Source organism: Scleropages formosus, chromosome 2 (genome assembly GCF_900964775.1).
Source record: "Scleropages formosus chromosome 2, fSclFor1.1, whole genome shotgun sequence".
In the NCBI taxonomy this organism is placed as follows: Eukaryota; Metazoa; Chordata; class Actinopteri; order Osteoglossiformes; family Osteoglossidae; genus Scleropages; species Scleropages formosus.
The window spans coordinates 20507485-20535040 of record NC_041807.1 but is presented as its reverse complement, the minus strand read 5'-3'; the positions used below and the strand labels follow the sequence as shown (position 1 = coordinate 20535040).

The following is a 27556-nucleotide window of genomic DNA, read 5'->3' as shown; positions in this document are numbered from 1 at the left end:
ATACCTAATGACGACGATGCACACAGTGGGTGGAAACGGAGACCAGAGCGCAAAGGTCTCCATCTGTGGCTTCAGCAAGGAGCTCTGTTGAATCACTAGGTTAACAAGAGCTACAAACTCCGCAAAGGCAAGGTGATACAACCAAACAGAGAGAGGGTGAACCTGTTTAGCTGGGAGTTGTAGTATGTTAACCTCAACCTTTGGTTAAACCAAGTCTCATATTAGCGAACATTTTAAAGATGGTTTCTGAAATGTTTTCTGAGAGCTCTTATTTTATTTCAACTTGACCAACTGTGCTTCATGCAATGATCTCTATGTGGCCGGCTAACTATTAGAAAAGGATTTTACACGACAAAATTTTACAAAAACAACATTTCTTCAGGATTATCACTCAAGAAAAGGATTTTACACGACAAAATTTTACAAAAACAACATTTCTTCAGGATTATCACTCAAATTGGTTTTGAAAGTTTATTCAGATTTTTTCCTAACAGATAGATTTACAGATCAGCCAACGCAAAGCCAAGGCACCAAGCTTTTATTCTGCAATACAGGGAATGAAGGCTGTAAAAGATATGGGAAAACCAGAAAAAAAGAATTTGTGACAGAAAACAACCCAAAGAAAGAAGACCGCAAAGAAGATTGGGAGCAAAGTAACGAGGAAAAGGAAAGTGATTAAGAGGAGATTAGAACTGAGCGCATATGAATACCAAAACCCCAAAGTCAGACCAGTCCGAAAGGGTACCTGTGGTGATCGAGAAGACCCTGTAGTGATCGAGAAGACCCTGTAGTAATGAGTTACAACATTAATACCACTGAGGTCAGACTCAAAATGATCAAGAATATCTCTAAGGAGATGATGGTGCACTTCTCTGAAGCCCTGCATTCAAACACTCGTGTACGGCTCTTCAGTCTCGCTAACATTCAGGCAGTGACCCGTTCGCAATGCTGAACCACTGAAAATAACTGGAGCCTCACAAACCTAAACACTGAGTCAAACTTCATAACGAACAACTGCATACGGGCTATGGCATGTTGGCTGAACTTCACTTCCAAAACCAAGGGCACATTTTGGGAGGCCTAGCCCAAATAAACCTGGTCAGGCTCTTGAAGGACAACTCCACGCAAAAACAGCATGATCTGCCGGGCCTCGGGATGAGGAGGACAGGCATCCTCACCTGCCACCACCCCAGATGGCAACAGAGGTATCTTCTGCACCTGAGATCATCCATGGGACCGGAAGAAATCACAAAACCTTGGACCACACACCTACTATGGTTCTTCCAGAAAACACAGTGGAATGGCTTCTACAGTGCTATGAAGTGTTTGGCCCTGTTCCAATTCTGTTTTTGCAGCTTTTTTGACCTTGACCTTGATCAAATCTTTGTCACTTCTAGTACAATCTAAATGGAGCTTCAGAGAGCAAATGGGAGACCAGTATTTCTGTGATATTTTATTGGTTTGCAAGGCGACGAAACGCCCCTTATCATTCAATACCTCCTTGCTCCACCTTTAGCTGCAATGACTACAACTACATATTTCTTGCAGCTCATTGGAGGACTTCTTCCTCACCCCTCCCTCTAAAACTGTTGTAGTTTAGAAAAAAGTGCAGGTTTTCAAGCACAAACAGCTCATTTCAGGTCTTGCCACATCATCTGAAATGCACACGACAGAAGATGGCAAGTAGCATATTCAAGGGCGTAAAACAAGCTAAAACCAGTGAAAGGGCCTTCCACTTTGTGAAGACTTCGGGGGTACCATCGTAGCAGCATCCAATCACTGAGATGAGCGAGAGCCGACACCAGAAAAGCATCAACACACCCATTCTCGCAACAGCAATAACAGCATATGAGGGCTAGGATCTGAAGGCTACCAGTCAGAAACATACCACAACACCAGAAGCTCATGGAAGAAACTCGGTTTCTGCTTCTTCAACAAATACTTTCACAGCTGGAAAATCGTGTAGCGTCAAAATTTATTTGGAAGGACAGGAGAAACTGTACTGGGATTTGGGGCTACTTGTAAAATCCGCTGCACTAATAGACTACAAAGCTAGCTATATTTTCGTGGTTCCAAAGACTTGCTGCCAGGAGGAAAAACACAGGAAGCAGCCGCTGGATCGGCAAATTCATCGACGACAGCTGTATCAACAGGTGGCCGTTCAACTAGATGAGCGGCAAAGCGATGTCCGAAAATGCAGTCACCGAGAACATTGTTACATGACTTTGTAGCTATACATCACTCAAGAAAACAGAGATTAGTTTTTAAAAATAAAACAAAAAAAAAAAAAGCAAACGGACTGGCTTTTAGAGCCCTGTTGTGGAAACGAGAGCCACTACAAACTGCGACCAGTTAGCAAGATATATTATAAATAGCTCCATTGTTACTGTTGTCTTGAGCGCTACAGTAGCTCCGGGCACGGATGCACATAGAGTGTGAGCTGAAGAGTCTGGTCATCAGAGAACATTCTCTGGAGCAAAGGTGATCACACCTGTGTGGTGCTACCTGTAAAAGACCAGTAAGGACCTTCCTTCAAAGCAGCACGTTTATAAACCAGCAGAACGTCTGCGATAATCGTGTCATTATGGTCGTTACACACTTGGCCACACGTGTGTGTGTGCGTTGTCATGCTTGAGGACACTCGGCTATAAACGTGTCCCTTCCGCAGGCTGAAGTTCCACATTATCTACGGTAATTGTCAACATAAGAATAAAAGTAGTACTTTCTGGCTGAAGCAAATATTTATCCGCCTTTTCGTATTTAAAGCAATAAAGAGCTAAAAGATGTGATTGTTTCAGTGGAATCAGTTACACGACAAGCTACCAGGAATGATAATTTTACGTGAGGCGTGTTATCCATTCCTTCTAGTCTTACCACAGCAATAATGGGTGACACCACTTTGTGTTGAATTTCATTAGGCCAGAATTTCTGTCTCCAGCCCTTATTATGACAAAGCAAGAGCAACAAAATGCAGTCAGAGCTTTAAAGGGCAAATATCACCCGCAGAATCGGTGAACTAGACAAGAATGTGCTTTACGGTTTTCCAATCCTGCAAAATCCTGGCTTAAGGAAGATGAAAAGATTAGACCCATCCTACTGGATGTAGGACTCAACTACCTACATTGTAATTAGAGGAAGCATAAGCAGAATATGTAGCAGGAAGAACTTCTAATCCCGTCCTTTTGGGTTTGTGTCTTGGAGGAGTTTCCCCTCTAAGTCCACTGCACAGCTGTAAAGGGACATGTGTGAGCAGGAGCCCAAACTGACCAAAGGAGAATTTGTTCTAGAAAGAGGGCTCCCGCCTTGGCCGGCAAGCTGCACTTCCTCACGTGACACATTCATCTAAAGCGGTTTACTCTCACACTGGGGCAGCGTGTGGGGTAGTACTTACAGCCATTTCCTTGCATTTTAAAGAGCAGGGTTTGAATGCCAGCTCCTGCGTTAGAACCCTTGATCGAGGTACTTAACCCAAACTGACATGGAGTAAATATCCTAGACGCATAAATGTATCAATAATATTAGTGTAAGCTAACATTCTAGTTTGTCAGCTAAATAACCTATCAGTTGCACAGTTTAGCAGCACACGTATTTATAGGAAGCAATTATTTACTTAATTGAGGAGGGTGGCGATAGGTACCCTCTAAAATAAGTAGAACGGTGTCACTCTCAGGAACAGTGTGTCCCCTCCTCGAGGCTGACGGGATAAAGTCACACCGTACAACATGGTGTTACGGCACTCCGGTACAGTCTATTTTTACACCCCGTTGAATGGCTTTGTACTCTGCATTAATGCGATAAGGCCGGTGACTCTCCGTGCTTGAGCCGTGCGTTCCGACGTTGGTTCGAATCCTACTCGCCATGTTCAAAGTTCACATTCTCCCCACATTTGAAGTCCAAGGACACACGCAAAAAGCAAAGTGAAACCGTGCCATCCCTTGCCACGAAAACTCGACAGCGATTACCCCTTACCCGATTAATGCCAACATCAACATGCCCCTTCCTTCCATCTGAAGGTCAACAGGAGTTCCGCCGAAAGCGTAGAGAACACAGGCTGCAGAATGCCTTTCGGTGCCATGAACACTGAGCCTCTCAGTGTCACAGAGAGGAACGGTATGAAAAGACCAGAGACCCATGTCATGCTCGACCTCACATGAACCTGATAGTACAAGAACGACAGAGGCCCAAAGACAGCAGATTACAGATCCATCCACTGATGGATTAAACTATCACTCACCATGTGTACAGTATACACAAAACTAAGCACTCGCAAAACTATCTTAACGGATGGACATCATATCAGCGATAAAAGAAAAAATGTTGAGACAAAATCAAATAATACTTGAAAAACAACAGAAAAGGTCTAAATATTAACATTTATTTAGATATACAATTTAGTGTTCCGTTCTTTTTCTAAGCTATTCGAAAGGTTTGAAATCTATTACCTGGCTTCTTATTGCAGCACAAACCATAGGGGCAAACACAAGTGTAAAATTCGTACATACAATACTGCGAACAACAGCATCCGTTACTACGGAAGGTTTGGCAGGCTTTCCACGAGCATTAATCACCATGCGTGCAGTTATCAAGCCACAGCCCCGTAGAACCTTCTCGCAAGCTGTTCATTCACCATCTCTGTACTGCGGCCTTCAGCAAAACGAGTAAACTACGTGACGCTAAGGTGCAGGTTTTTAAGTTATGACAACTACTCAAGTTATCGCTCGTCACACGAGTACGGACCTCACTTTCAAACGTGTCACTCCGCTGATCGCTATGGTAAAAAGTAAAAGAAAGATGCTTGCGAGGAGTCATTAGACACACAGTGACGGGAGTCATACGAGTCCCGGAAATCGACCCCTCGAGGCATGAGGCTACAGCAGGAAAAGCGCAGTTTGTGAATTACTGTTTCGGTGGTGAACTGGAGAGCCTTTCAAAGCATGTTTTTAGATTCTTTTGTAGCCTTGGACAATATTTCTTTTAGTGAATTTCAATTCTGAGTCGTGCAAAAATATAACTGCCTCAAACTCTGTGGAAATTTACAGAGAAAATGATGGGGCTAAATATTCCAGTAGCTGATTCTTAAGAAAATAAGAGTGCTAAACTAATTTCAATAAGAAAATTTAAGGTACAGAAAAGTACAGTATGAAAATAGTGTTATCTTGCATTAACTAACAATTACAACATTAAGGATTCTGTCAGTTTGTTCCTTTTCTCTCCCTTTACTGATGAAAGAACAAAACATTCAAACCTACAAATCAAGAAAGTTTGTCCTGATGTAAAATTGCACAAGTTAATCCAGGAGAAAACTTTACAAAAGATATATGACAAACCTTTACAGATTAAATGAGGTATTGCACAGATCAATAAAAAAAGCAAAAAGGCAACAAAAATATACAGCAAATTGATAGAACATTTACATTATAATTTGAATAAGTTTCAGAAAGACAGGAACAATAGTGTCAGTTATACATGGGAGAAGGGGGCAGAAATGTCATCCAATTCAGTCATCCCACTCATCATCATCCTCAAAGTCCTCGTCTTCATCATCATCATCATCTTCATCTGGGAGAAACACAAATGCACATGTACAGTAAGACCCACTGGGCTTGAGGTCTGAATCACCATTCAAGCTTTAAGGGTGAGCCGCAAAGTATGGAAGAGAGCCACCACAGAGCAAATGAGTAATTCAATAATTATTAAAAAAAGATTAAAGTTAAAAACGCACCAAATACAGTAAATGGGGAAAAAAGGAATAAAGAAAATAATCGGTATCAAATAAAGGATAAATGTATACATAAGTAAATAATGCTTCACTTTTCAATTTACTGCTTTTGTTTTTTGTATTACTACTTTACGCTTTTTATTTTCCATTTTCCTATTTCAAATCCAGCTTGGGGGGTGGCGCAGTGAATTTGTCTGGGTCCTGCACCCTGGGGTGCCTTGTGATGGACTGGTGTCCCATCCTGAGTGTGTCCCCTCCCCCTCCAGCTTTGAGCCCCGCATTGCCGGGATAGGCTCCAGTTTGCCGCGACCCCGCTAGGGACAAGCGACTTAGCCGGTGTGTGTGTGCATTTCAAATCCTTTTTCCATTTGCTTCTCCTTGGCCGACAAAAGATCAGGAACGCCACAAATCTAATTGGTCAGTGACCAAACATTTTGACAGGGACCTAATTGGTCAGCCTTTGGCTTTTGATATCCAATTTCTGGAATGAAGAAAAATCAGTAAAATGAAATTTATCTGATATATGCCCCCATAGTAATGCACTGTAACTGGTGCCGGTATACCATCAACAGTTTCCTGTTGATTTCTTGTCTCATGTTCACATCGTTTCCATGCGTTTGTGCAATTGCAGTGCAAGAATGACTGGCAAGCCTCCTCCACCCACCACACCTCACAGCTATTCTCTTTGGTGAGCACAGTAACATTCCATTATAGTAAATTGTCCTTTTAAAAATTGCCTGAACTTATTTCTTACCAGTTATTGAATGTTGTTGTCTACTGGACATAAAGCAAAGACAATTTCCTAGATGTACTACTTATAAACATAACCATTGATGACCTTAAGTGTTTGATAATCAGGAAGTGTTTTATATTGTGCTGAAATTATGGATAGATAGTTATGGGGGGGGGGGGGGGGGGGGGGTTCGAGTCCGCTTGGGGTGCCTTGTGACGGACTGGCGTCCCCATCCCGGGTGTGACCCCTCCCCCTTCAGCCTTACATCCTGTGTTGCTGGGTTAGGCTCCGGCTTTCCACAACCCTGTTTGGGACAAGCGGTTTCAGCCAATGTGTGTGTGGTTATATAGGTTATATATGTTGTATGCTACTCTAGTAATATTGAGAAAATTGATTTTTGGATGGGCTGGAAGCGCATTATTATTTTTCCCCATGTATCCGAAATTTTGGTATCTACACCGTTTTCAGGAACAAATTAATTTCGTAAATTGAAGGATTGCTGACAATTTTTGGTATCGTTTCATTGTTTTCAATTTATCGTTTGATATATTGTTTCTCTTTTTCAATTTGTTTCAATGGTTGGTGGATTACTTGATTGCTTTCTGGTGGTGCTCCTCACCTTCCATATCACAGGAGACTGTGTGAATATCTCAGTTGATGAACAATAACATTGTAGTGGTATGTACACCAAAACTTTCCACAGAGAAGCTTATGGACTATTTAGTAGGGTGCCACTTACCGGACGAGTGGATGGCTTTGCTCCTTTTCTGCATGACCTCCATCAGTGCCCCCACGATGCCTGCTGAGGGTGCAGGCGTTGGTGGGCCCGAATCTGGCCCATCAGACACCTGGACACACAGATAGGTGTATAAGCACCTACAGTCATGCCCTGAAGAGTGTTGCTGTGTTCCAAATCCATAGCCACGTGCCCTCCTTTATATTCAAATACATCCACCCATCAGTTTATGAACCTAATTCATTCCCAGAAGTCTGCTCCAAGTTAACTAATTAGCTATTTAAAACAGAGTCAAAGAGGAGACTAGAGAACAAGTCAGATTAGTCTGACTTCAAAAAGTAAACAATAATGCACAGCACAAGCAACTATCTTGATGGGAACATACAATATGTGCCCTTTCCTCCCCAACAATGCTTAGTGTCAGACAAAACACTAACCCTAACCCATCAAAAATGTGAAGCTGAAAGTTTGCTAAAACTGACCTCATACACCAATGGAAATATTTGTTATCTCCAAAAATACTGAATGTATTTCAGACTTAAAGGTACGGATTCAATGGGTTTTCAAAGGCCAAAATTTATTATGAAAATATCCCTTGGTATAAAGATCAATTCTGATTTTGTGTGCAGGTGACCCACTCACAGTCTTGAGCTGGATACCCTGCCGGATCTGGTCGAGGAGTGCGTCACGCCCCGTGCTGGACACCGGCCTGTTGTTCTGCTCCACCTTCTTCAGCTGGGTGCCCTCTCGAATCTGCTCCAGCAGCGCCGATTTGTTTCCCAGTGGTGATGGGAGTGACTCTCCACCATCCACTTCAGGGAGTGGGGGTGGTCCCGGGGGAGGGGGGCCAGGTGGTGGTGGTGGAGGTGGGGGGGGCGGGGGGATTCCTGACACCATGCCACCAATGGAAGAGGGGGAGGAGGTGGAGGAGGCTGGCGGTGGTGGGGGTGGAGGTGCCACTGGGGCCAGAGAGCAGTGTGAGGGTGGAGGTGGCGGAGGCAGGTGGCCTCTGGTTGGTGGTGGTGGTGGGGCCCCCATTCCGGTCCTTGATGGAGGAGGGGGCGGTGGAGCAGATGTGGGGGCTCTGGAAGGAGGAGGAGGTGGAGGTGCCCCTCTTCCTCTGGCAGGAGGTGGAGGAGGAGGAGGTCCAGAGCTGTGAGGAGGGGGAGGGGGAGGTGGTCCACCTCTAGATGGTGGAGGTGGGGGAGCTACAGTTGGTGAAGTTAGAGTGACAGAGCAAAAGAGAGGAAGTTAAACTGGATACAGCTGCCACATGCATGTTAATCTGTGGTTCCACATATGTAGCATCACCAAAACCTTCATTTGTGAACGTTTTTTCCTAAACACACACTGCACGCGCACGCACGCACACACACACCCAAACTGGTCAGCTGGACACATGCATAACAACTGCGCGCACCTAAAGCAAGCAAAGAACATCTACAGTGCAAGGTCTTATTGCCTATAGTACCTATAGAAAGTATTCACACCCCCTTCACTTCTTGTTTTACTGTTTTCTGTCACTGAATCACACTGGGTTTGATTAAGCTTTCTGGCATTGATGAACGGAAAAACACTCAAATGTCAAACAGAAAACAGTTGTAGAAATCAATTCTGAATTAGTTACAAACATAAAATACAACCAAGCACATAAACATTCACCCCATTGTGTCAATATTTATGAGGGACACCTTCTGCAGCAACAGTAAGTTTTGGATTCAATTCAACTTTTACATTCGATTTACATTTATTCACTTAGCTGAGGCATTTCTCCAAATCCCATGTTTAACTACTCAGTTATTTACCCATTTACACAGGCTGGTAATTCTTACTGGAGCAATTCAGGGTAAAAACCTTGTTCAGAGTTACTACAGTTGGGGTGGGATGTGAATCTGCAATGTCCGCATCTAGAGGCAGTAGCACTAAAGGCTATTCCACGTGGCCATCCATTTGATTCAATTCAATTCAAATTACTGGGGATGATTCAGTGTTACAGGGCATGATAAATAGCTATAGTTCACTACAAAGCAAGGCAGCCGAGGAGAGGAAAACAAAAAACTCCCAACTGAAGAAAGAAATATAAGCCTCTGGGTCCAAGTACCAGCGGCTGGCCACCCCTCCTGGGCATTCAAATGAGGAATTTGGATCTAGACAGTACAGTTCTTAAATACTTGAATACTTTTTATAGGTACTGTAATGCCATCACAAGGTCACGTGTATCCTAAAAGAACCCACTGACAGGTCCTGGAAAGACCATGCATCACGTCAACCCACGAGGACGGACAGGCTAGTACCTACCGCACCACCTAGGTGGACCTGGGGACAGACCATACATGACCACTTTAAAAGAACTGTCAGCCTTTATCCCATCAATATTTAGAACTGTTGTCCAAAAGAGCACCAACACAGTATACATAGTTTACACCATTGTCATGGCTCGTCGGGCCACGCAGTTCTGGCTTCGCTTCTGATGAGCCCCACCAGGGACAACGAAGGCAGAGCGCCACCGACCTTGTCTGCGCAACTCGTTCTTGACAGCCTCAACCCCGCCCTTCTTCTCGATGAAGTCATAGATGACTTTGGACGTCTCCTTGTCTTTCAGCTGGGCCTCTGAGATGCCACACATATCAAAGAGGTTCTTCAGCTCTGGGTCCAGGTTGTTGAGCTAGAAAGCAGTGGACAGGAGCTGAGTCACACCAAAGGTTTCAAGACCTGGACAGGCCCTGAGACCATTCAGGAAGATAAGAGTCACCCTTTGAGTGACCACCTCATTTCCTCAACCGATTGTGGCTCTGCAGGAATTTTAAGGAACAGCTACATGGCGGGGAGTTCCTCCAAGTTGTCAACGTCAAAAGCTGGACTGGAAACTCTTGTTCTGTCCAGTCAGACACACTGAAATTGTCAAATTACACTGAATGATTCCAAAGTGCTAGCTATTAACCAGGATGTGTGAGCATCACCGTGTGGAAGCAGAAGAGAGGAACAGTACTATAACTAGAGCAGTTACCGTGTTATTCACGGTTTGAAGGTCAATCGCCAACCACTAACAGAACAAACTGTTTTCAGACCATAAATATATTTACACTGGCTGTGCAACTCACTAACACCTGGGACCAGAAGCCTGTTCATAATTTGTTTTGTTTGTCACTCTGGAGTCACTTTTGCCACAAAGTCACAACCAATCAGATCTTAATAATACAGGCATCCCTCAATGTATTTTCTGGTTCTGGTCTGCATTTATTTGCCGGATAGGGTCAGATAAAGTCAAAATAAAATTAAACATACACAGTATCATTAAAATTATTTTAATTGTAGTATCAATTTTAAATACATTAAAATACACTGAAGGAGAAACTTTTATGAATGATTATGAATGAAAATAAAAATGTCTCCACAAACTACTATTCAGTTCCACTTGTTGAACTATTAACCCCATAAACGTGGGCAACATTCCTCATCACCTATAACTACAAACACCAGACACAAGGGGGGAAACAATGTGACAGAACGCAGTACTAAGGCAGTACTGCACTCCTATACCGTTTAGGTGTTCTTTTCTGCAATTTACTGGATGGGCTTGTAAATACAGGTCATGTGTGAAAATTTATAATGTGGTTGTTTGTAAAACAAGAATCCTGTGTGCATATACACAGTTAATTGCAAGTATAAGTGAAAATAAATTTGTACACATTCAAAAAGTATCTTAATTGGTGCAATAAAAAGCAAACAAGGGAGGAAAAATCCTTTTCGGGACTTGGCAGCATCAGTTAGATCTCTCAGGAGAAAAAGTGATTATACGCCAATCTTGGTTTTTGGAACCACATTTCCGGATTATGAACATAATTTTTTTTTAATCATATTGCATAAGCAGTCAAGTACTCTATTTTTTTACACTGTGGAATTCAGTGCATGCTGATGGTCGAGGAAGTGACACTAACAGTAAATCTTGTCCTTCCCACATGTTAACGAGGTAAATCTGTCCGCCGCAGTGTGACACAGCAAAACATGAAGAAAATCACAGAAACAAAATTAAGGATAAAACTTCTGACAAACTCCTACTCTCACCATACCATGAGGTTACCTCCTGGGCAGAAAGATAAGATGGTATCTTATCCCTGTGAACTCGCAATACAAGCGATTTATATGCCCACTATATTTTCAGGAATCATCACTGCTCTCCTCTCAGCAGATGCTACAACACGTTCCAAGATGATGAAGTGTAAAATGATATACTCACATCAAAACCAGTGTTTGGATCCCAACCAACATGTCCAATGTGCCTATAAAACACAATAAAAATAACTGATTACATAAAAACACAGACACACAGAAACTGAAAGCATATTACAACAGACATTTCTTTACAATAACCACTGGTAAACCTGTGGTTTGTTTGCTCTCATGATGGAGGACTTGTTTCAGTGAGGACCTGCCAGAAGCACTTTAATATTCCATGTTTAGACAGGATGCAATGCGAAGGAACTACCTGGTGATAAATTATTTGAATCAGCTGGTGTTGCCAGACTAACAGACCAAACAGAAAGATCGCTTTAAAAAGTGTGTGTGTTGATTGCTCCCCCAGGTGCCTAGTGGGCTACACACACCCTGAACTCACTGGAAGTTGCTGGGCGTCCCAATGTCAGCCTTTGTGAGCTTCTTCCGCTTCCCCTTCACCTTCTTCTTCTCCTTGCTGAAGCTGCTGTGCACCATGTTGTTGACCTGGACGTTGTTGTGGAAGCGCAAGTTATTGATCTCCGGGTTCTTGATGTCCACTGTGGCCATAGGCAAGGCCGGCCCTGAGGAAGGAGGAGAGCTCCTTCAGAACCAGAGACACCACAGGGTCCACAGGAGATTGGCACAAGGCCTCCGGTGCCTTACACCAACAGGTCGAGAGGTATCATCTCAGACTGCAAGGCTCCAAGCAAAAAGGGATCGATAGCACCATTAATTTCATTATTACATGAGGTGAAATCAACAAAAGAATTAATATTGCTCCTTAAGACACAGTTGATCTGAATCAAATCGACAATGACACCATCGTGTTCCAACTTTGCATAAAGTTTCACTTAGGGAACAGTAGGGAGGCCCTGCAAGTCGATTAAATTAGGTTCAATTTCTAATACGGGCATCCTTCAATTTATGAAGGCTCTCCATCAGAAATTAAATAAATGACACATGGTACAAGTGGAAATACAGTAATGTACTGTACTTGGCACTAGTGTACCATCAGCAGTTTCCTGTTGGGTGTCCTGTCTCATGTTCACTTTGTTTCACACGTTTATGCGGTGTAAGTGCAAAAATAACTGCCAAGCCTCCTCCTCCCTCCACAAGTCGCAATCAAGCGTTCTTCTCGTCACTCACCAAGCGCAGCAAGACAAAACAATTTTCTGAAACGTACTACTGCCTAGAAACACACCCATTACTTACTTCATTTAGTGTTTAATAATCATTAAGTGTTTTCAATCATGGGATCATAGTTATGTAGGTGTGTTTTACAGTGTTTCAGTAGTATCTGGGAAAACTGGTTTGGGGTTTTCCAATGGGCTGAGAGCATGCTACTTTTCTCCCATTTAAAGTAATGGGAAATACTGTAAAATCCCTATTTAACGCCCCCGGGGGAGTTACATTTTCCAAAAGGGTGTCGTTTATTAGAGGTCACATGGTAGTGAAATCGATCATTTCTCTCCCTAAAATGTTCACGCAAATGCCACAAGCACATCGGGTATTACCCCCTAGCATCCTGGACTTCGATGATTTTGACCCAGGTGAACTTCATGTGAGTGAAAATGTGCTTGAGAATGTCGCCGGGGCTAGTGCTGGCCTCGCCGGGTGTGAAATTTCGGACTCAATCTGACCACTCGCACGTGACAGACGACGGGGAGGCGTCGGATTACGATGGTCCTGGACATTAATAAACCAGTGGATTATCTTTGTTGTTTACACAGTGTGTAAATGTGTTAATAGTTTAACATTTGTCAATGCCACTGTTTTTCATGGAAGTTTGACGTGTTCACATGAGTTTGTGGATTGTTTCGTGTTACGGACTACGGAAGAGAATGGGATTTAAAACTTGGTACCGCTAAGTCCCCCCCCATTCTTTTCAGATTACTCGAAAAAACATATACCGGTATTTTCAAAAAATGGGTGGGGGCATTAATTAGGGATTTTACGGTAGGCTTTTCGTATCTTCTGGTATTTGTTGTATCCGCACCGTTTTTGGGAAAGCATTAGTTACGTAAATCAAGGTATTGCTGTATTCATCTTTTTAACCCCTGTTCCACTGTTCCATAGAGCCTTTATGGGGATTTCTGGAGCGCAGACTAGATTTCCACCTCCTTCTCTCTTCGAAGAACTGGAGGGTTTTCTTCTTCAAGAACGGTACAATATCGCACTGCACAAAGTTCAGCACTTGTGACAGTATTTCACGAAGGTCTAAGGCTCTCCTGAAGATAAAGGGTGGCCCAGCTCCTTAGTACATTTTTAAGCACTCGATTTTTTTTTTTTTTTTTTAACTCCTGTACATACATTTTGTTCACACCCTACACATATGACAAAAATAATGTTTTTTTTTTAGATATACACATATACAAAAAAATATTGAATTCATAAAGAAAATAAGTTTAATGTACTAATTTATAATACATATGTTCACATATTTGAACATTATATATGTACAAAACTGAAATTTTTAACCACTGAAAACAGAAAACTATTTTCAAAACTGAAGTTTAAGGGAACAAATAAACATACTATTAGAGCAACAGAGTTTCACAGAAAATTTCCTGACAAGGCATGGGGAGGCGATGTCATTCAATGTTTTCAGATAATGTGACAGATCTTCAATTTTCTTTAAAAAAAAAAAAAAAAAACCTATTACTAAACAAGGTTTTTTTTAAAATAAAATTGTGATCTTTGGGGGAAAAGTTATTTCTTAATTTTAGTAGCAAAATTTGGCACCCAAAATTTCAGCACCTCTAGACAATTTGCCTAATCATAAAACGGTCCCTGATCAAACTGCTCACGCACCATGTGACACCTGCCCCACCTACCTCTGGGCTCCATCACCTCCTCGCTCTCACTGCAGGAGGGTGTGACCGATGGGCCTACGATGTCACCGCTCTCACCCTCCAGCATTCCAGTCACACCAACATCTAACAGGATCTGTCCCATGACGACGCAGGCGTGGTCCCCGTGGTGCAGCGAGAGCCGCGACTCCGAGTCGGAGGCCGACAGGGAAGAGTAAAGCTCATCCTCAGGCAGGACCAAACACTGCAACGGTGCCAGGCACCCGCCAGGTTTGCATTCCTCAGTTGGAGCCGACAGGAAAGCCGTGCAGAACATGCTGGCCAGCGGGCCGCGGCAAGAGAGGAACCCACGATGGGAGATGTCGTCCTCCTGAAACCAGCTGGCGGAGACTGCAGGTTTCAAGCGACTACGCCTGTCCCACACATGCAGTCCTGGCCTTTCCGAGTCCAAATGACGAATGTCGTTTTCAGGTCACCCAGCTGGTGCCTGCTTGCTCCCCACCCGTGCCTCCTGTCCCACCCATCGTGCGTGTGTCTATAATCCCAACAAATTACAAGCACTGCAGGATTTTGCATAACCGACACAGACAACGATAATCCTGGTAAATCCCAGAATTTCCTTTAAACAAGATAAATCTATGTCATCGCGGTGCTGAAAACAAACCACTCGTCTCAGACTTGGCGCTACCCCGCTAAAAAGGGCCCTAGCACACAGACACACACCCCCCGCACAAGACCAGGTGTGGCCACAATGACGTACCCTCTACCTGTCAGCTGCTCACAAGACCCACACTTCTCATCTTGGGCAAAAAAACTCCGTGCTCTCACACACTGCCAGTCAAGTCCTCCGAAAGCGCAGACCTTCTCCGAACATCAGTGGGAATAAGGAACACTTGAAAACCAAGTAAAAGCAAGTCAAAAATGTCAAAACACAACCTTCGTGCTGTGGATGTGTTAATGTTGCAGAGAAAAGTCCATTAAAAGCTTTAGAAATCAACAGCCTCTTTAAAGAGATTAACTTCAGGCTTCACGTACGCTGTGGCGGCTGATCAGACCCAGCGAGGACAACTTGTCCGTGCGAAAAACGAGCCGCTCAGACAGAGGTTTAAACAGCGATGAAGACACCACCCATCAACCACAGTATACACAGTTTCGCCCTCTGGAAACAACCAATAAAACCCTGGACTTTCCAGTCTTGGCACTGATGTGTCAGGAAACTCCACGACAGAGTCCCTGCAAATTGATCACCCGAGGTGAAGCGAAACACTTCTACTCCTGCCTGGAATTTTTGGAAGAATTTTTCAGTTCCGTGTACTTCCCCTTGTCAAAACAGCAGTACCACTCCACCCCAGCAGGGGGGGCATAAAAAAAAGGAGAAAAAGTCAATTAAAATGCGTGTCCCATATGGCAGCCATATGGTCAATGCAAGTAAGACCTCCACTGAAGTGATTAAACTCCTGCTTTCAGAGTGTGTGCAGAGTTGTGTGGCAGGATGGAGAGCATGTAGGTACTGCGTACTGTGTGCTCATGTACCTGGAGAACATTTCTGACCTGAGGGCTAAAAACAAACACCATATTGAAAACAAAAAACAAGTAAGTGTCCATGACTGTTAAAATACTGCAAGTTTTCACTAAGTATTACTAAATTAGATGACACAAAACAAGACACAGTAGCTTAAAATGAGTTGTATCATACAAAGGTTACAGTACAACTGTCCTCAAATTCAATGGTAATAAATAACCTACCATTTGGAAGATCGCGTCTTTTTTCTGCAAAACAGAAAATTAAGGTAATTAAAAACAAAAGTCTACTCAGCTGGCAAATCCCAGTAAAACAGGAAAGAGTGAGTGGGCGAGTGAGCGAGCGAAAGGGTTAAATTGCGCACGGACTGCTTTGCGTTAGTTACAAAAGAACAGAAATGATAGTGGAGACACCACGGAACAGCTCACGTTCCCCGTGTTCCCTCCCACCGCGAGGGCTCACTCGAACCATCGGGCGAACCAACAGGAGGCTGGAGATCTTGCGCGGGAATCCAAACGAGGGCGGGACAAAGAGGAAGGCGAGTGGCAGATGCGACAGATGTTAGTGCTTGTCGAGTTCAGCCCCCGCTCATTCGCGAGAGAAGGCTGGGGTACGAGCGGTCCTTTTAAGAGAAGGCCGGTGAGAACTGCACCGAGCGAGCGGGAGAAGCTGGACGACGCAGAGAAGGCGGGAGCTGGGGGTCCCCCACTCACCAGTTTTCCTCTGTCGTCTGGAGAGCAGGTCAGCCATGGCTGCACGGAACCGCTTGGCCTCTTCCTCGCTGGCGAAGTTCAAGCCCACCTGACAGTTCTGGGGAGACGGGCGAGAAATCTTTACTAAACTTTCCTTTGCAGAACTTCTGTGTTGCGATTCCCTTCAAGTTGCTTTTTATTTTAAACAGCCGGTAAGTGAAAAAGGGAGAGTTCATATTCACTGATGAATACTGGGTGTCCTCAATAAACCACAACATTCACTATGGATTACCTGTACTGTCCAGTTTATAAAGTACTGTATTTAATTACTATTCTATATTAGTATTTTAATATAGAATGTGTGAAAGTAGTGAAAATAGCACAATTATACCATATATTGATGCATGTTAACGGTTCATACAGTACAGCATAATGGGACTTTCGACTAACGACAGTCGTTTTATGACGGGTTGTCGGAACGGAACCCCGTCGTAAACTGGAGACTACCTGTACAGAGAAGCATATTCAACAAAAGACAAAGAGCTTCAAACACAGACAGAGGATTAGGGACACTGCTTGTGTGTGTGACACCACCACGTTGCTGGTTCACAGCCCTCCAGTAGCTGCTATGGAAGTGACATTTGAATAGCAAATACATAAATAATTTATGGAGCTGCCAAGAGATCAGGAGACAAGTGGCTCTCACACATGGGTTCCAACAGTTTCAGCAGTTCTGAGGGACTGGGGGAGTGTGTTCCACTGCATCGAGGCTGGTGAAGAACCTGCGATTTTGGACACTTATAAACGGGACAAGCAGGCACCCACAGCTAGAGGAGTGTGGCACTCTTGCTGGAGCGCAGGGAGTCACTACAGGTCCTACAGAGATCAGGAAGCTGATGCACTACTGTGTTAAAGTGACAAGCAGGGTGTGGAGCTACATGCACAAAAGAGACATAAATGAGAGCGAATGAGATGGCGTACGAGTGCGATTGAAAAGCTACAGAGGGTTACGGAATGCTGCTTCCGGAACATTCTCCGTCTGAACTGAGCGCTTGCGTGCGGCTGAAAGCTTTTTTACTGCACGCTGAAAAGACACATTTAGAAGTCAGCGGAACAGCTACTAGTACTACATACGGGAACCACAGATAAAGCATGCAAAGTTGACATAATCTGCAGTTTAAAAAAAAAGAAAAAAAAAAAAATAGCAAAACAACCAAAAGTAAGAACAGAAAGACAAACTTACATCCCCCGCGAATGAAATGAAGTACGACCGTGAATAGTTTATTGAGAAGTTGTTGTAGAGTTCCTGTTCAAAGAGCAGTTTTCCTTCCTGGAGTGATAAAAGGGAGAGAAAGGGCTTGATAAGAGAGTGCCTAAACTGTACCACATGACACCTTCTCACTGCATGCATCCCTCCATCACGCCCACATCTCACTGTTGGCTCTTCATCCGGCCAACACTCCAATTTACGACTTCCAAATTTGATGCTGGACCGAAATGAAGAAGCACCCAAGAACAATAATGCACAGGCACCATTAATTCAACTTACTTTCATAGTGTTTACAGGCCGGGTCTCCTATTCACCCAAGTGTTGGAGATGAATAACAAGATGAGCAATGCTGCCCCTTTACGGGATGAACTGGTCAACAACTGGTGCTGAACAGAATTTTACGGCGATTATCTATTTTTATTGAAAGTTAGCTTGAAATTAAAAAGACTTTTTAGTTTTAATGCAGCTCAAGTTAATAAAAACATTTTAAAAAATTACATATTTACAGTTATATCCAAGTCTGTTTCTAAGAGTCTACCCAGTGAATAAACTGAACATATATTATCGATCTATTATTATTTTTTAATTGTTATTATTGGCCTTCTGTGAGAATTTGGCATTATAAACTAAATTAAGCATGAACTGATGTTTAAATCTGTGGAGTCAGTGTACTGGATTAGAACATCTGACCGAGGACGTAAATTCTTAATTTATTACTTTTCCTTGCTTAGTCAACACCTTTCATTCAAAGGACACTGCAACCCGGGTTCTCGAATCACAAGCTGAGATCCGCGAGGACCTCTGACATGAGCAACAAACCACAATCCAGAGACACTTGGAATAAAAAAAACCTTTCATTTACTCAGAAATTATAAACTGGGCACTGATAGTAAGGGTTCCTTATTACCAGTCAGTAGGCAAATGTTTGTCCAGTAACGATACAGCCTGATGACTGCCGTGAACGAGCTTCCTGCGAGTGACAAGTCACGCTGATAAATGACTACACCAGGTGAGCACAGTGATAGAGAACTACACTACCCAGAATCCTCTCTAACCAACCTGGTATCACACGACAGCATGTTAAAGTCATATCAAAGAGAGTGTCCCCCGCCCCCAGCACCTTCTTACTCTGCATGAAGCTCGTTCATGATGTTCTGTGACCTGCACCCCGCACTGGGCGTGCCGTTTCTGCTGAGGGCGCCGCCTCACCTTTATGTCTATGACTCGGATGAAGTACGACCTCTGCGGGTTGTCCTTGACCAGGCAGGCTACCCCGCAGCATCTCTTCACCCAGTTGGAGCTGCGGTCGGCGGCAAACACCTGCACCACAGCCGAGCACAGCGTCTGCGTTTGAAAGAAACGTGGAGAGCGTTAATCATCCAACGGGCCCCGAATACAAACACGGGTACGAGTCTAGCAAAAAGAGACTTTTCAAACATCGACCCATTTCTGAAATGAACCCTTACAGCCCAGCACGCCTCTTTCCATGATGGGGCAATCGACTAGAAGAGGAAGGACCCCTACAAATCTCGTCCACGCGTGCAGATCTGGAACATTGTCAAAGATGCACAAAGGACCATGTCAACAAGGTGAAAGTTCAGCAGCGTCCAATTAGAGAGCAGCACCGAACACATGTGCCTCACCGTGGAACTGGATGCAAATGGAGGGAAAACGTTTCCTACTGTTGCTTTGCTTACCCAGTTGCACCACAGTATATTTCGCTGCAGCATTCCAGGTTAAGCAAATTGTGTCAGAGGCACAAAGGAGGACTGCCCTGGGGACGAGACGTGACCGTCGTCACACAGGACATTTGCTGAAGTGTCACGTTACTTGATGGTACAGCTAGCCGCTAACACTACATGGCACTGACAATGAACAATTTTGAGCTGAACAAATAATGCCCTAAATAAAACCAGCAAAGATTAATGAGCGAGTATTAAAAGGGGAAAGAGGAACACACTCACTACTGCCATCTGCAGGACATGTAACTGCATGAAACAAAAGGTCCAGCGCTAACAGAGGGCTGAGTGACCGCTGCCTACCGAGGAGGACGACTCTCTGGGACCTGCAACAGCAACCCTGCGGACTTGTGAGAAAGAGGAATAATCTGTCGAGGTGGTCTTTGAAGAGAGCCGCCTCTGTGCGGCACAAACTGCAGGAAACTGCACGCTACTGTTACTGGTACCTCATCTTTGAGATACTGAATGAGGATATGGGGCACGAAGAAGATATTTGTCACCTGCTGACATACATTTTGGGCCTTTACGGGCATCCCTCAATTTATGATATTAATCCGTTCCTGAAAATGGGGCAGATATTGAAATTTCAGATACCAAAAGCCTACTGTCCATTATTTTAAGTGGGGGAGGAGAGGGAAAAAAAAAAAAAAAAAAACGATGTGTTTCCAGCCCATTCTAAACCTCAAACAAATTTTCACCTATATAACAATCAACCCACAATTTCAGCATTATATAAAACACATTTACTCGCTTACTGCTCTGAACAGTTCTCCACAGGATGAGCAACCAAACAAACAGTGATCCGCTGAGCATGCTGCTTTTGTGAACAACTTTCTAAAACTGCACACTGCTGTTAAAACTCATAAATACCTGAAACACCATCAGCTAAACCTTTGCTGCTAATCGCACTGCTGTCTCTTGAATCATTCAGTTAAATACACGCCCAAGCAGGGCAACGGACACACACAAACGCCGGCTGAAGATGCTTGTCCCGAGCAGGATCGCAGCGAGCTGGAGCCTAACCCAGCAACAGAGAGCGTAGGGCTGGAGGGGGAGGGGACACACCCAGGACGGGATGTCAGTCCATCACGAGGCACCCCAAGCGGGACTCGAACTCCAGACCCGCAAGAGAGGGGGACCCGGCCAAGTCCGCTATGCCACCGCGCCCCCCGGCAAGAGACATTCCTGTATGAAATTCGTTCACGTATGAAGTTTCACATTCCCAAGTTCCTAACACACCAACAAACTGATCTGTATGTGGATGCACCAGTTACAGTACATTACTACACTTCCGCTTCACCTGAGTGACAAGACTTTTTTTTCTTTGTACACGCTTCAGATGAATCGTTATTTTTTTTTTGTTCTGTAAATTGAGGAACGCACGTATTTTGTTGGACTCCTGAGGCTGGATGTTCCTGCACTGCTACTGTGAAACGCATCATCCCTGTTGGCCAAGTACCCCCTAACCTGGTACAAACAACCTGAAAAGATCACTTAATTCAAGTGACAAGAGGGCTGAACAAGTGAGGGAGATTCCACCAGGCTGGAAATGGGTCTTGAACCAAAAAGGTGGGAGAAGATAAACTGGGGAGGCCCAGTCACGGTTCCCCATCATCTCGCTTCTCCTTCCAGATGCCATTTGATCTGTACACTCAGAGCAGGCAGAAAATAATATTAAAAATTACCAATTTATTTTTTCCTCTGCTTTCAATCTACAAAAGAAACAAATTGGCCCGGGCCCGCGGAAAGCCCGGGAGAGGAAGTAATCTGATCCGAAAGTGAGGCTCAGAAAATGCTGACACCCGGCGACCGCTTGAGGAAAATGGTAGGAAAGCACTTCTGACCATCCAAGCAGAAAACCCTCACGCATACAAACACACACTGCAGCTTTATCGCCGGGAGGAATGCTGATCAAGCAGTACATCTCTCTCTCTCTCTCACACACGCACACACACACACCGCCCTGCATTGCTGGCCAGAGCCCTTCACCTTCAGGCCAGAACTGCGGCGAATGAACGAGCGCGAGACTCATTCCCTTCGGATCGCAGGCAGGAAGTCCCCGCTAACGGCACTTCCTCCCACTTCGGGTTTACTCAGCTAAAATCTCGCAGCTGCAGCACTGCTGGCGGAAGCTTTTCCCGTCTCTCGCTCGCTCACGTACACACACGCGCCGAGCAGATGACGCGAGCGTTCGCAGGATGACGACAAACACCGGCTCCGTCATTGCGCCCATCTAACGGATCCCAAACGCGTACGGAAATAAAACATTCTTTTGCCCCATACAAGGCTTCGTAGCGCGTTCATTTAACCCATAATCAAGTGTACTGTGGAACGAGGCACAAATTACAATAACCAGAGGAGAGTCACAGCTGTTAGGGGTGGGCGGGAGAGATCACGACCATGTTACCAGGCCTGTTCCTCCACAGTTAAACAGAGGGTACCTGAGCCGGACAACAGCGGAACAGTTTATTGAGACAACCGACGCCGGAGCAGAAGTCTCTCCCCCGCCACAGACCCGGCGGGGGGGAAGCGTCCCGGCATCCCGAGGCGAGCGCCCGACAGGAAGCCGCGTTCCTTTATTCAAAGTGGTGTCACGAGCGCGGCAGCGGCGGCGTCTCATTCGTTATATAAGAGCGGAGACGTTTCATCCTCTCCGCTGATGCATCGTTTGAGTCACGAGTGCAATCAATGGACCCCAAGAGTAAGTTAAGAACATGTGACTTTAAATGTACAAGTGACACGTGTCCTGTTTCAGAGACATTTTTCAGCAACCGATTCTTCCACGACAACAACAGAGTTCAGGCGGCACTGACCGACGTCCTCGTACCGCGGTCCAACCTATGGGGTCATCATTCAGCACAAACACAGAACACACTGGAAAGGATATATAAATCAGGGGTGGGCAATGTGCAGCCCACAAATACATTTATTGGATTAACAATCAATAAAACACATCATTACTAAATTTTGACAGTTAACATGTCACTGTGATCCTGACATGTGGCCCTTGAATCACAGTAATGACTGGTAAACTAGCGAGGTGGAGGTTTGTCCTTCCTACCACTTTACAGTCACTCAGTTAATTATCATCTAATAATAACAGTCTCAGTATTCCTTATGTTTGCATAAACACTGTATCACAACACGTTTGACATTAAGGAAAAACGGTGAAACAAGTGGTTTGAACAGGAATCGTCAATATTCTGAGTTTTATGCAGCTGCTCGTGCGATGAACATTGCTGGATATAGCGGAAAGAAACTAACTGCGCTTAAGAATCGCACATCTGCAGCAATGTCTCTTTCTCCTAATGGACACATTGTATTTTCTAAGAGATGTACGTCGCTTTGGAGAAAAGCATCTGCTGAATGGATAAACGTAAATGCGTGTCCATCACACACTGATGCTGTGCGTACAGCCTCGCGAGGGCAGGTGTGCCTCACGAGCATCTTTGCAGCATCATCATGATCATCAACAGTTTTATTATGTCATTCCCTAGCAAGGGTCTTCTCGCATTGCAACAATGTTGCCATCTTCCCCAAAGGGGGCTGCAGAGTCAGAGGCATCAAGAAGAGATACCCGAAACTGGGCAGCAGCAGCAGCACCAGGCAGGTGGTCGCGCGCACACGCACGCGCAGGGTCGCAGCACACGGCTGAGGGGAAAAGCAGCGGGAGACGATGCCACGGGGGGACCCAGGCAGGGATAGGGTTCCGGGACGAGGAGGGGGGGTGGTGCGCGCACCCGTCCCCCTGGGCCCCTCTCTCTCTGTGATCCCGGCCGCAGGGGAGCAGGGAGCGGACGCGCATGATGATGCAGCCCAGGGGGGGCAGTTTCCCAGCAGGATCGGATCCCGCAGCACCGATCTGCATTGCGGGGGCCGCCCGCCTACCTACCCCTAACCGCCACAATGCACTCGCACGGGCGAAAGTGACAAAGAAAGACGCGGCGAGCGGAGCGGACACGAGCGCCACTGGCACTTACGATGCATTTCCTGCCCAGGTGTCCGAAGAGGCACTCGTTCTCCTGCGGGGTCAGCAGCAGGGAGCCCACGTTGGCGACCCGCCGCGGGGGAGGCGGATGGCCGCTCATGTTTCACCGCAGAGTCCCGCGGCGGCGGCGGCGCGCGCACGAGCAAAGAACGCGAATCAAAGGCGGAGGACGAGCCGCGCGTTATCTAATCGAGCCTACAGGGGTCCTGCGCGGACGGGAGCGCTCATTGGTGACCGTGGCCTGCAGCCGGAGCCTCCAGCGACCAAAGCGAGCGGAGCGTCGCTCCTCCCGGCGCTTTCGCCCTCCGTTCAGGCCGCAATGCTCGCACCCCGAAACAGCCAGAAGCTGCGAGAAGGGCCGTCGGGTTGCCACACGACGTACAATCCAAAGTTTTATCGCAACTCCCAGCCGCACCGTCAGCCGCGCCGTCCAACATGGCAGCGGGAGAGCGCGACCACCGGGTCCACAGCGCGGGGGGGGGGGGGCACCGCGCGTGTCCGCTTTTGGCACGAGCACAGACACCCTACTCCCGCCTGAACACGTTAGCCAGAATCTATTGAAAGTATGCGCTTTTTCGTGGAACAGGAGACAGAGCGGGTTCGCGAGCGTGGGGCGGGCGCGGGCACCCCCGCTCCAGTGTGAGAATGGTTCGGCCCACTTTCCCGAGGATTCTGTGAGAGGAATGCGGTGAGAGGGGTGGCGAGGGGCGCGCGCCTCGGTAACGCGCAGCGCGATGCTGCTGTTGCTGGTGCTGCTGCTGCTGCTGCTGCGGAGGAGAAGGAGGAGGAGGAGGAGGAGGAGCGTGGAACTGAGAGGCGTCACCGCGCCCTAATGACAATAACAACTCCATTTTTTTTTATTAAGTTATTAATTCTGCACAGCTGTCTGGGCATCGTGTAAAAGCACTACCGTATCGTATGTTGTGACGCCGCGTTGGGCGACGGACAGATAATAAATCCCGCAGTTATTGACTCTGTTACAAAAACATACTTGACTGTCACTGTTCACGGTACTCCAGCGGAGAGTTTCGGACTCAGGACCTTCTGACTGCAAAGCAACAGCTAACAACTGCGCCAGCTGTTGCCCAAGTGCGTGTTTTTCCCTCAGTGTTTTATATGGCGCTTTCCACTCGTGAAGTGAAGAGGGTGGGTTTCCGACCATTCTCACTGAGGAAAACATGAATTTTCCAAAACAAAAAAATTGCCCGGTAATTGTTCAGAGACCATGATCGGGATGTGTTCAGAGATCATGATTGGGATGAATATACATGAACATTAAATTAATTTAAACTTTATGTGTTACCGTTTAACAGAAGCTCAATAAATGAATAAGACAGGTCATCCTTGACATATATGTTTCATATGACACTGACACAAGTTACAAGTAAGCCTAAGTTTTAAAATGTCCTGGGAAGTTTTTGCAGAGCATACACACCAGTTTAAAGTACAGTGATCCTTGGATTTATGACATGAATCCATTTTCGAAGCCTATTTCCCATTATTTTAAAAAGGAAAAATAAAAATGCTTCGCTGGCCCATTTGAAAACCAAATCAAACCAATTTTATATCACCAAAACACTGTAAAAACCCTACATAGCTATCATCCCATCATTTCAGCAAAGTATAGAACACTTTGTGATTATAAAACACTAAATCAGGTAATTAGCAGGTGTGTTTAAAAGCAGTACATTTAGAAAACTGTTTCTCATATATCCAGTAGGCAGCAACAAACATTCGGTAATACAATTTATGTTAAAGAAATAAGAGGAGACAACAATTTCAAATAAACAAACACAATAGTTTACTGTTATGAACTGATGCTGTACTCTGCAAATGAAAAGAACAGTTGATTGTGACTTGTGGTGGGTAGAGGAGGGAAGATGTTTGGCAGTCATTGTTGCACTGCTCTGCACAAACCCATGAAAAGAAAGAAAAAAAGAGATAGGAATAGAAACGGAAATCACTGATGGTACACTAACCCTAAGTACAGTACATTACTGCACTTCCTCTTCATTTGTGCAATGTGCAACTTTCATGTTTTCTTTTTTATTCCCGCTTTGGAAAGATTTCATTATATTGATTTTGTCATGGGGGCACAGTGGCGTGGCGGAGTGGTGGGCTTGGCTGGGTCCTGCTCTCTGGTGGGTCTGGGGTTCGAGTCCCGCTGGGGGTGCCTTGTGACAGACTGGCGTCCTGTCCTGGGTGTGTTCCCGTCCCCCTCCAGCCCTGTGTTGCCGGGTTAGGCTCCGGCTTGCCGTGACCCCGCTTGGGACAAGCGGTTTCAGACAGCCATGACAGATTTTTTCAAACATGTCACTTTGTGAAGAAGCTGTGTTTGCTGCTGGAACTACTCCTCCAGCTGTGTGTTGCTGTCAGTTACAACAATATTGCAACTGCCAACCAACCAATGTCAACAACCGCTTGTCCTGAGTGGGGTCACGGCGATCCGGAGCCTATCCTAGAAACACAGGGTGCAAGGCTGAAGGGGGATGGGAAACACCCTGGATGGGACAGCAGGCCATCGCAAGGCACCCGAAGCAGGACTCAAACCCCAGACCCGCCAGACAGCGGGTACCAGCCAAACCTGCTATGCCACCACACCCACTATTGCAAATACAATTTTAACTATATTACAATTTATTACAATTACAACTATATATCATTAGCTGATCGGGCTGTTTATAACCAGCTACTGCCACAACAGACATTCTTCACACACACACACACAGGTTACAAAAAGAAATGAATTCCCAAGACAGCACTCGCTAATTATTGGAACTCATGAGACAAATCACAGTTTGTAAAATTACCATTGAAATTTTTCATTCTCAGTCACTGCAAAACTGGGAATAAACCATGTGAGCTGGTGTCGGCGAACACGTGACTGGACCGTGCAAACTCAGCGAACATGGACCAGAGAGCTGACCCCAGACACTGGAATGGCAGGGGTCTGGTGGTGGAAAAGGTCCATCTCAATTATGAACATGTTTCTTTGTCATGGCTCTGGGCTCCATGTGGCCCTGCTGAGATCTTTGCTGCTTCTGGAGCTCAGGCATCTGCTCCAAATTTTGCCTGTTGGAAATATTGTACTGGAAATACTCTGCACTTTTGTCAGAAGGGTCAAGAATCTGAGCATTAGTGCTGCAGAAACCTTGCTAAACCGCATTCCTCTCAAAGAAAACTTGAGAGCGGTAAACTTCAACCACACTTCAGTAAAAAGAGGCAGAGAAAAACCAGAATGGTTAAGTTTCGTGTTTAGAAGGAATGTGAAATACCACAAATGTTTTAGGTGCAGAAAACAGGCACACATTCCTCAAAGAAAAATATCAGTTCAATTCTCTTTTACTAAACCAATCTTTTTTTCTTATTTTATTCAGCAGTTCAGGGTAAAACTTCATTAATCCATGCTTGTTATCCATTTGATGAAGCTTAAAATCATGTATATATACATATATTTTAAACTGAAAATTCATGTGCTGTATAATTCATTTTAGGATAATGTATCGGCCACTTGGTAGTCCAACGCACATGAGGCTCAAAATCAAAAGCCCAAAGTTATTTTTGGCTCCAGTATAATGGAATGAGCTCCCACTGTCACTCAGATCGGCTGAATCCCTTTTTGAATTCAAGAAGGGTCTCAAAACCCATCTGTTTTGGACCCACTTCTCTCCTAATCTTTTGTGTGCTCCTGTGTGAACTGTTATGGTATTTCATTTTCAGAGCGCAGCCATGATCCTAAACACAAATTCTTGAAATTTAAACAAATTCTTATTCTCGATTCCAGAGCAGAAGTCCTGATTTGCTATCATTTGTGGTGCTAATTATATCCTGTCTCCTTTGAGTCAGAGTACAAAACAAGGATGTCACATGTTGCTAAAAAACACTGATGGCTTTGCACATGTAATCTAAACAATTGGTCCCTCAGCCCACCACGATTCAAGGCTGAAGAAGTCACAGGTCATGTTCTCTAATTAAAGCCTCACACTGTCGACTGGAATGGCAGAACAGGAATGTGCTTTCTGACCCAGGCCTCCCATCTGGAGGCATATTAGGTGTAGAAGGAGGTGGAAATAGCCAGAGTGAGAAGATCAGAACGGCAGAGGTCACACTCCCCAGAAGAAAAAGTGCTCGC

The 27556-nt window shown here is 45.1% G+C and overlaps 1 protein-coding gene across 4 annotated transcripts; it reads right to left on the bottom strand.

Annotated features, from left to right (window-relative positions):
• Nucleotides 1-108: 108 nt before the first annotated feature.
• On the bottom strand, nt 109-23865 carry LOC108931433 (neural Wiskott-Aldrich syndrome protein-like). Of its 4 annotated transcripts, XM_018747183.2 has the most exons (12): nt 23417-23865; nt 18907-19041; nt 17671-17757; nt 16449-16545; nt 15960-15983; nt 11804-11984; nt 11426-11468; nt 9700-9853; nt 9487-9504; nt 7831-8396; nt 7192-7300; nt 109-5559 (listed from the first exon to the last, which is right to left on the bottom strand). In XM_018747183.2, exons 1-12 carry the CDS (start codon nt 23522-23524, stop codon nt 5498-5500), a joined length of 1584 nt encoding a protein of 527 aa, XP_018602699.2. In that variant the 5' UTR covers nt 23525-23865; the 3' UTR covers nt 109-5497. The 4 variants fall into 4 exon arrangements, with proteins under 4 accessions (XP_018602699.2, XP_029103833.1, XP_029103837.1 ...); XM_029248000.1 differs by lacking the exon at nt 9487-9504; XM_029248004.1 differs by lacking the exon at nt 15960-15983.
• Nucleotides 23866-27556: the final 3691 nt, after the last annotated feature.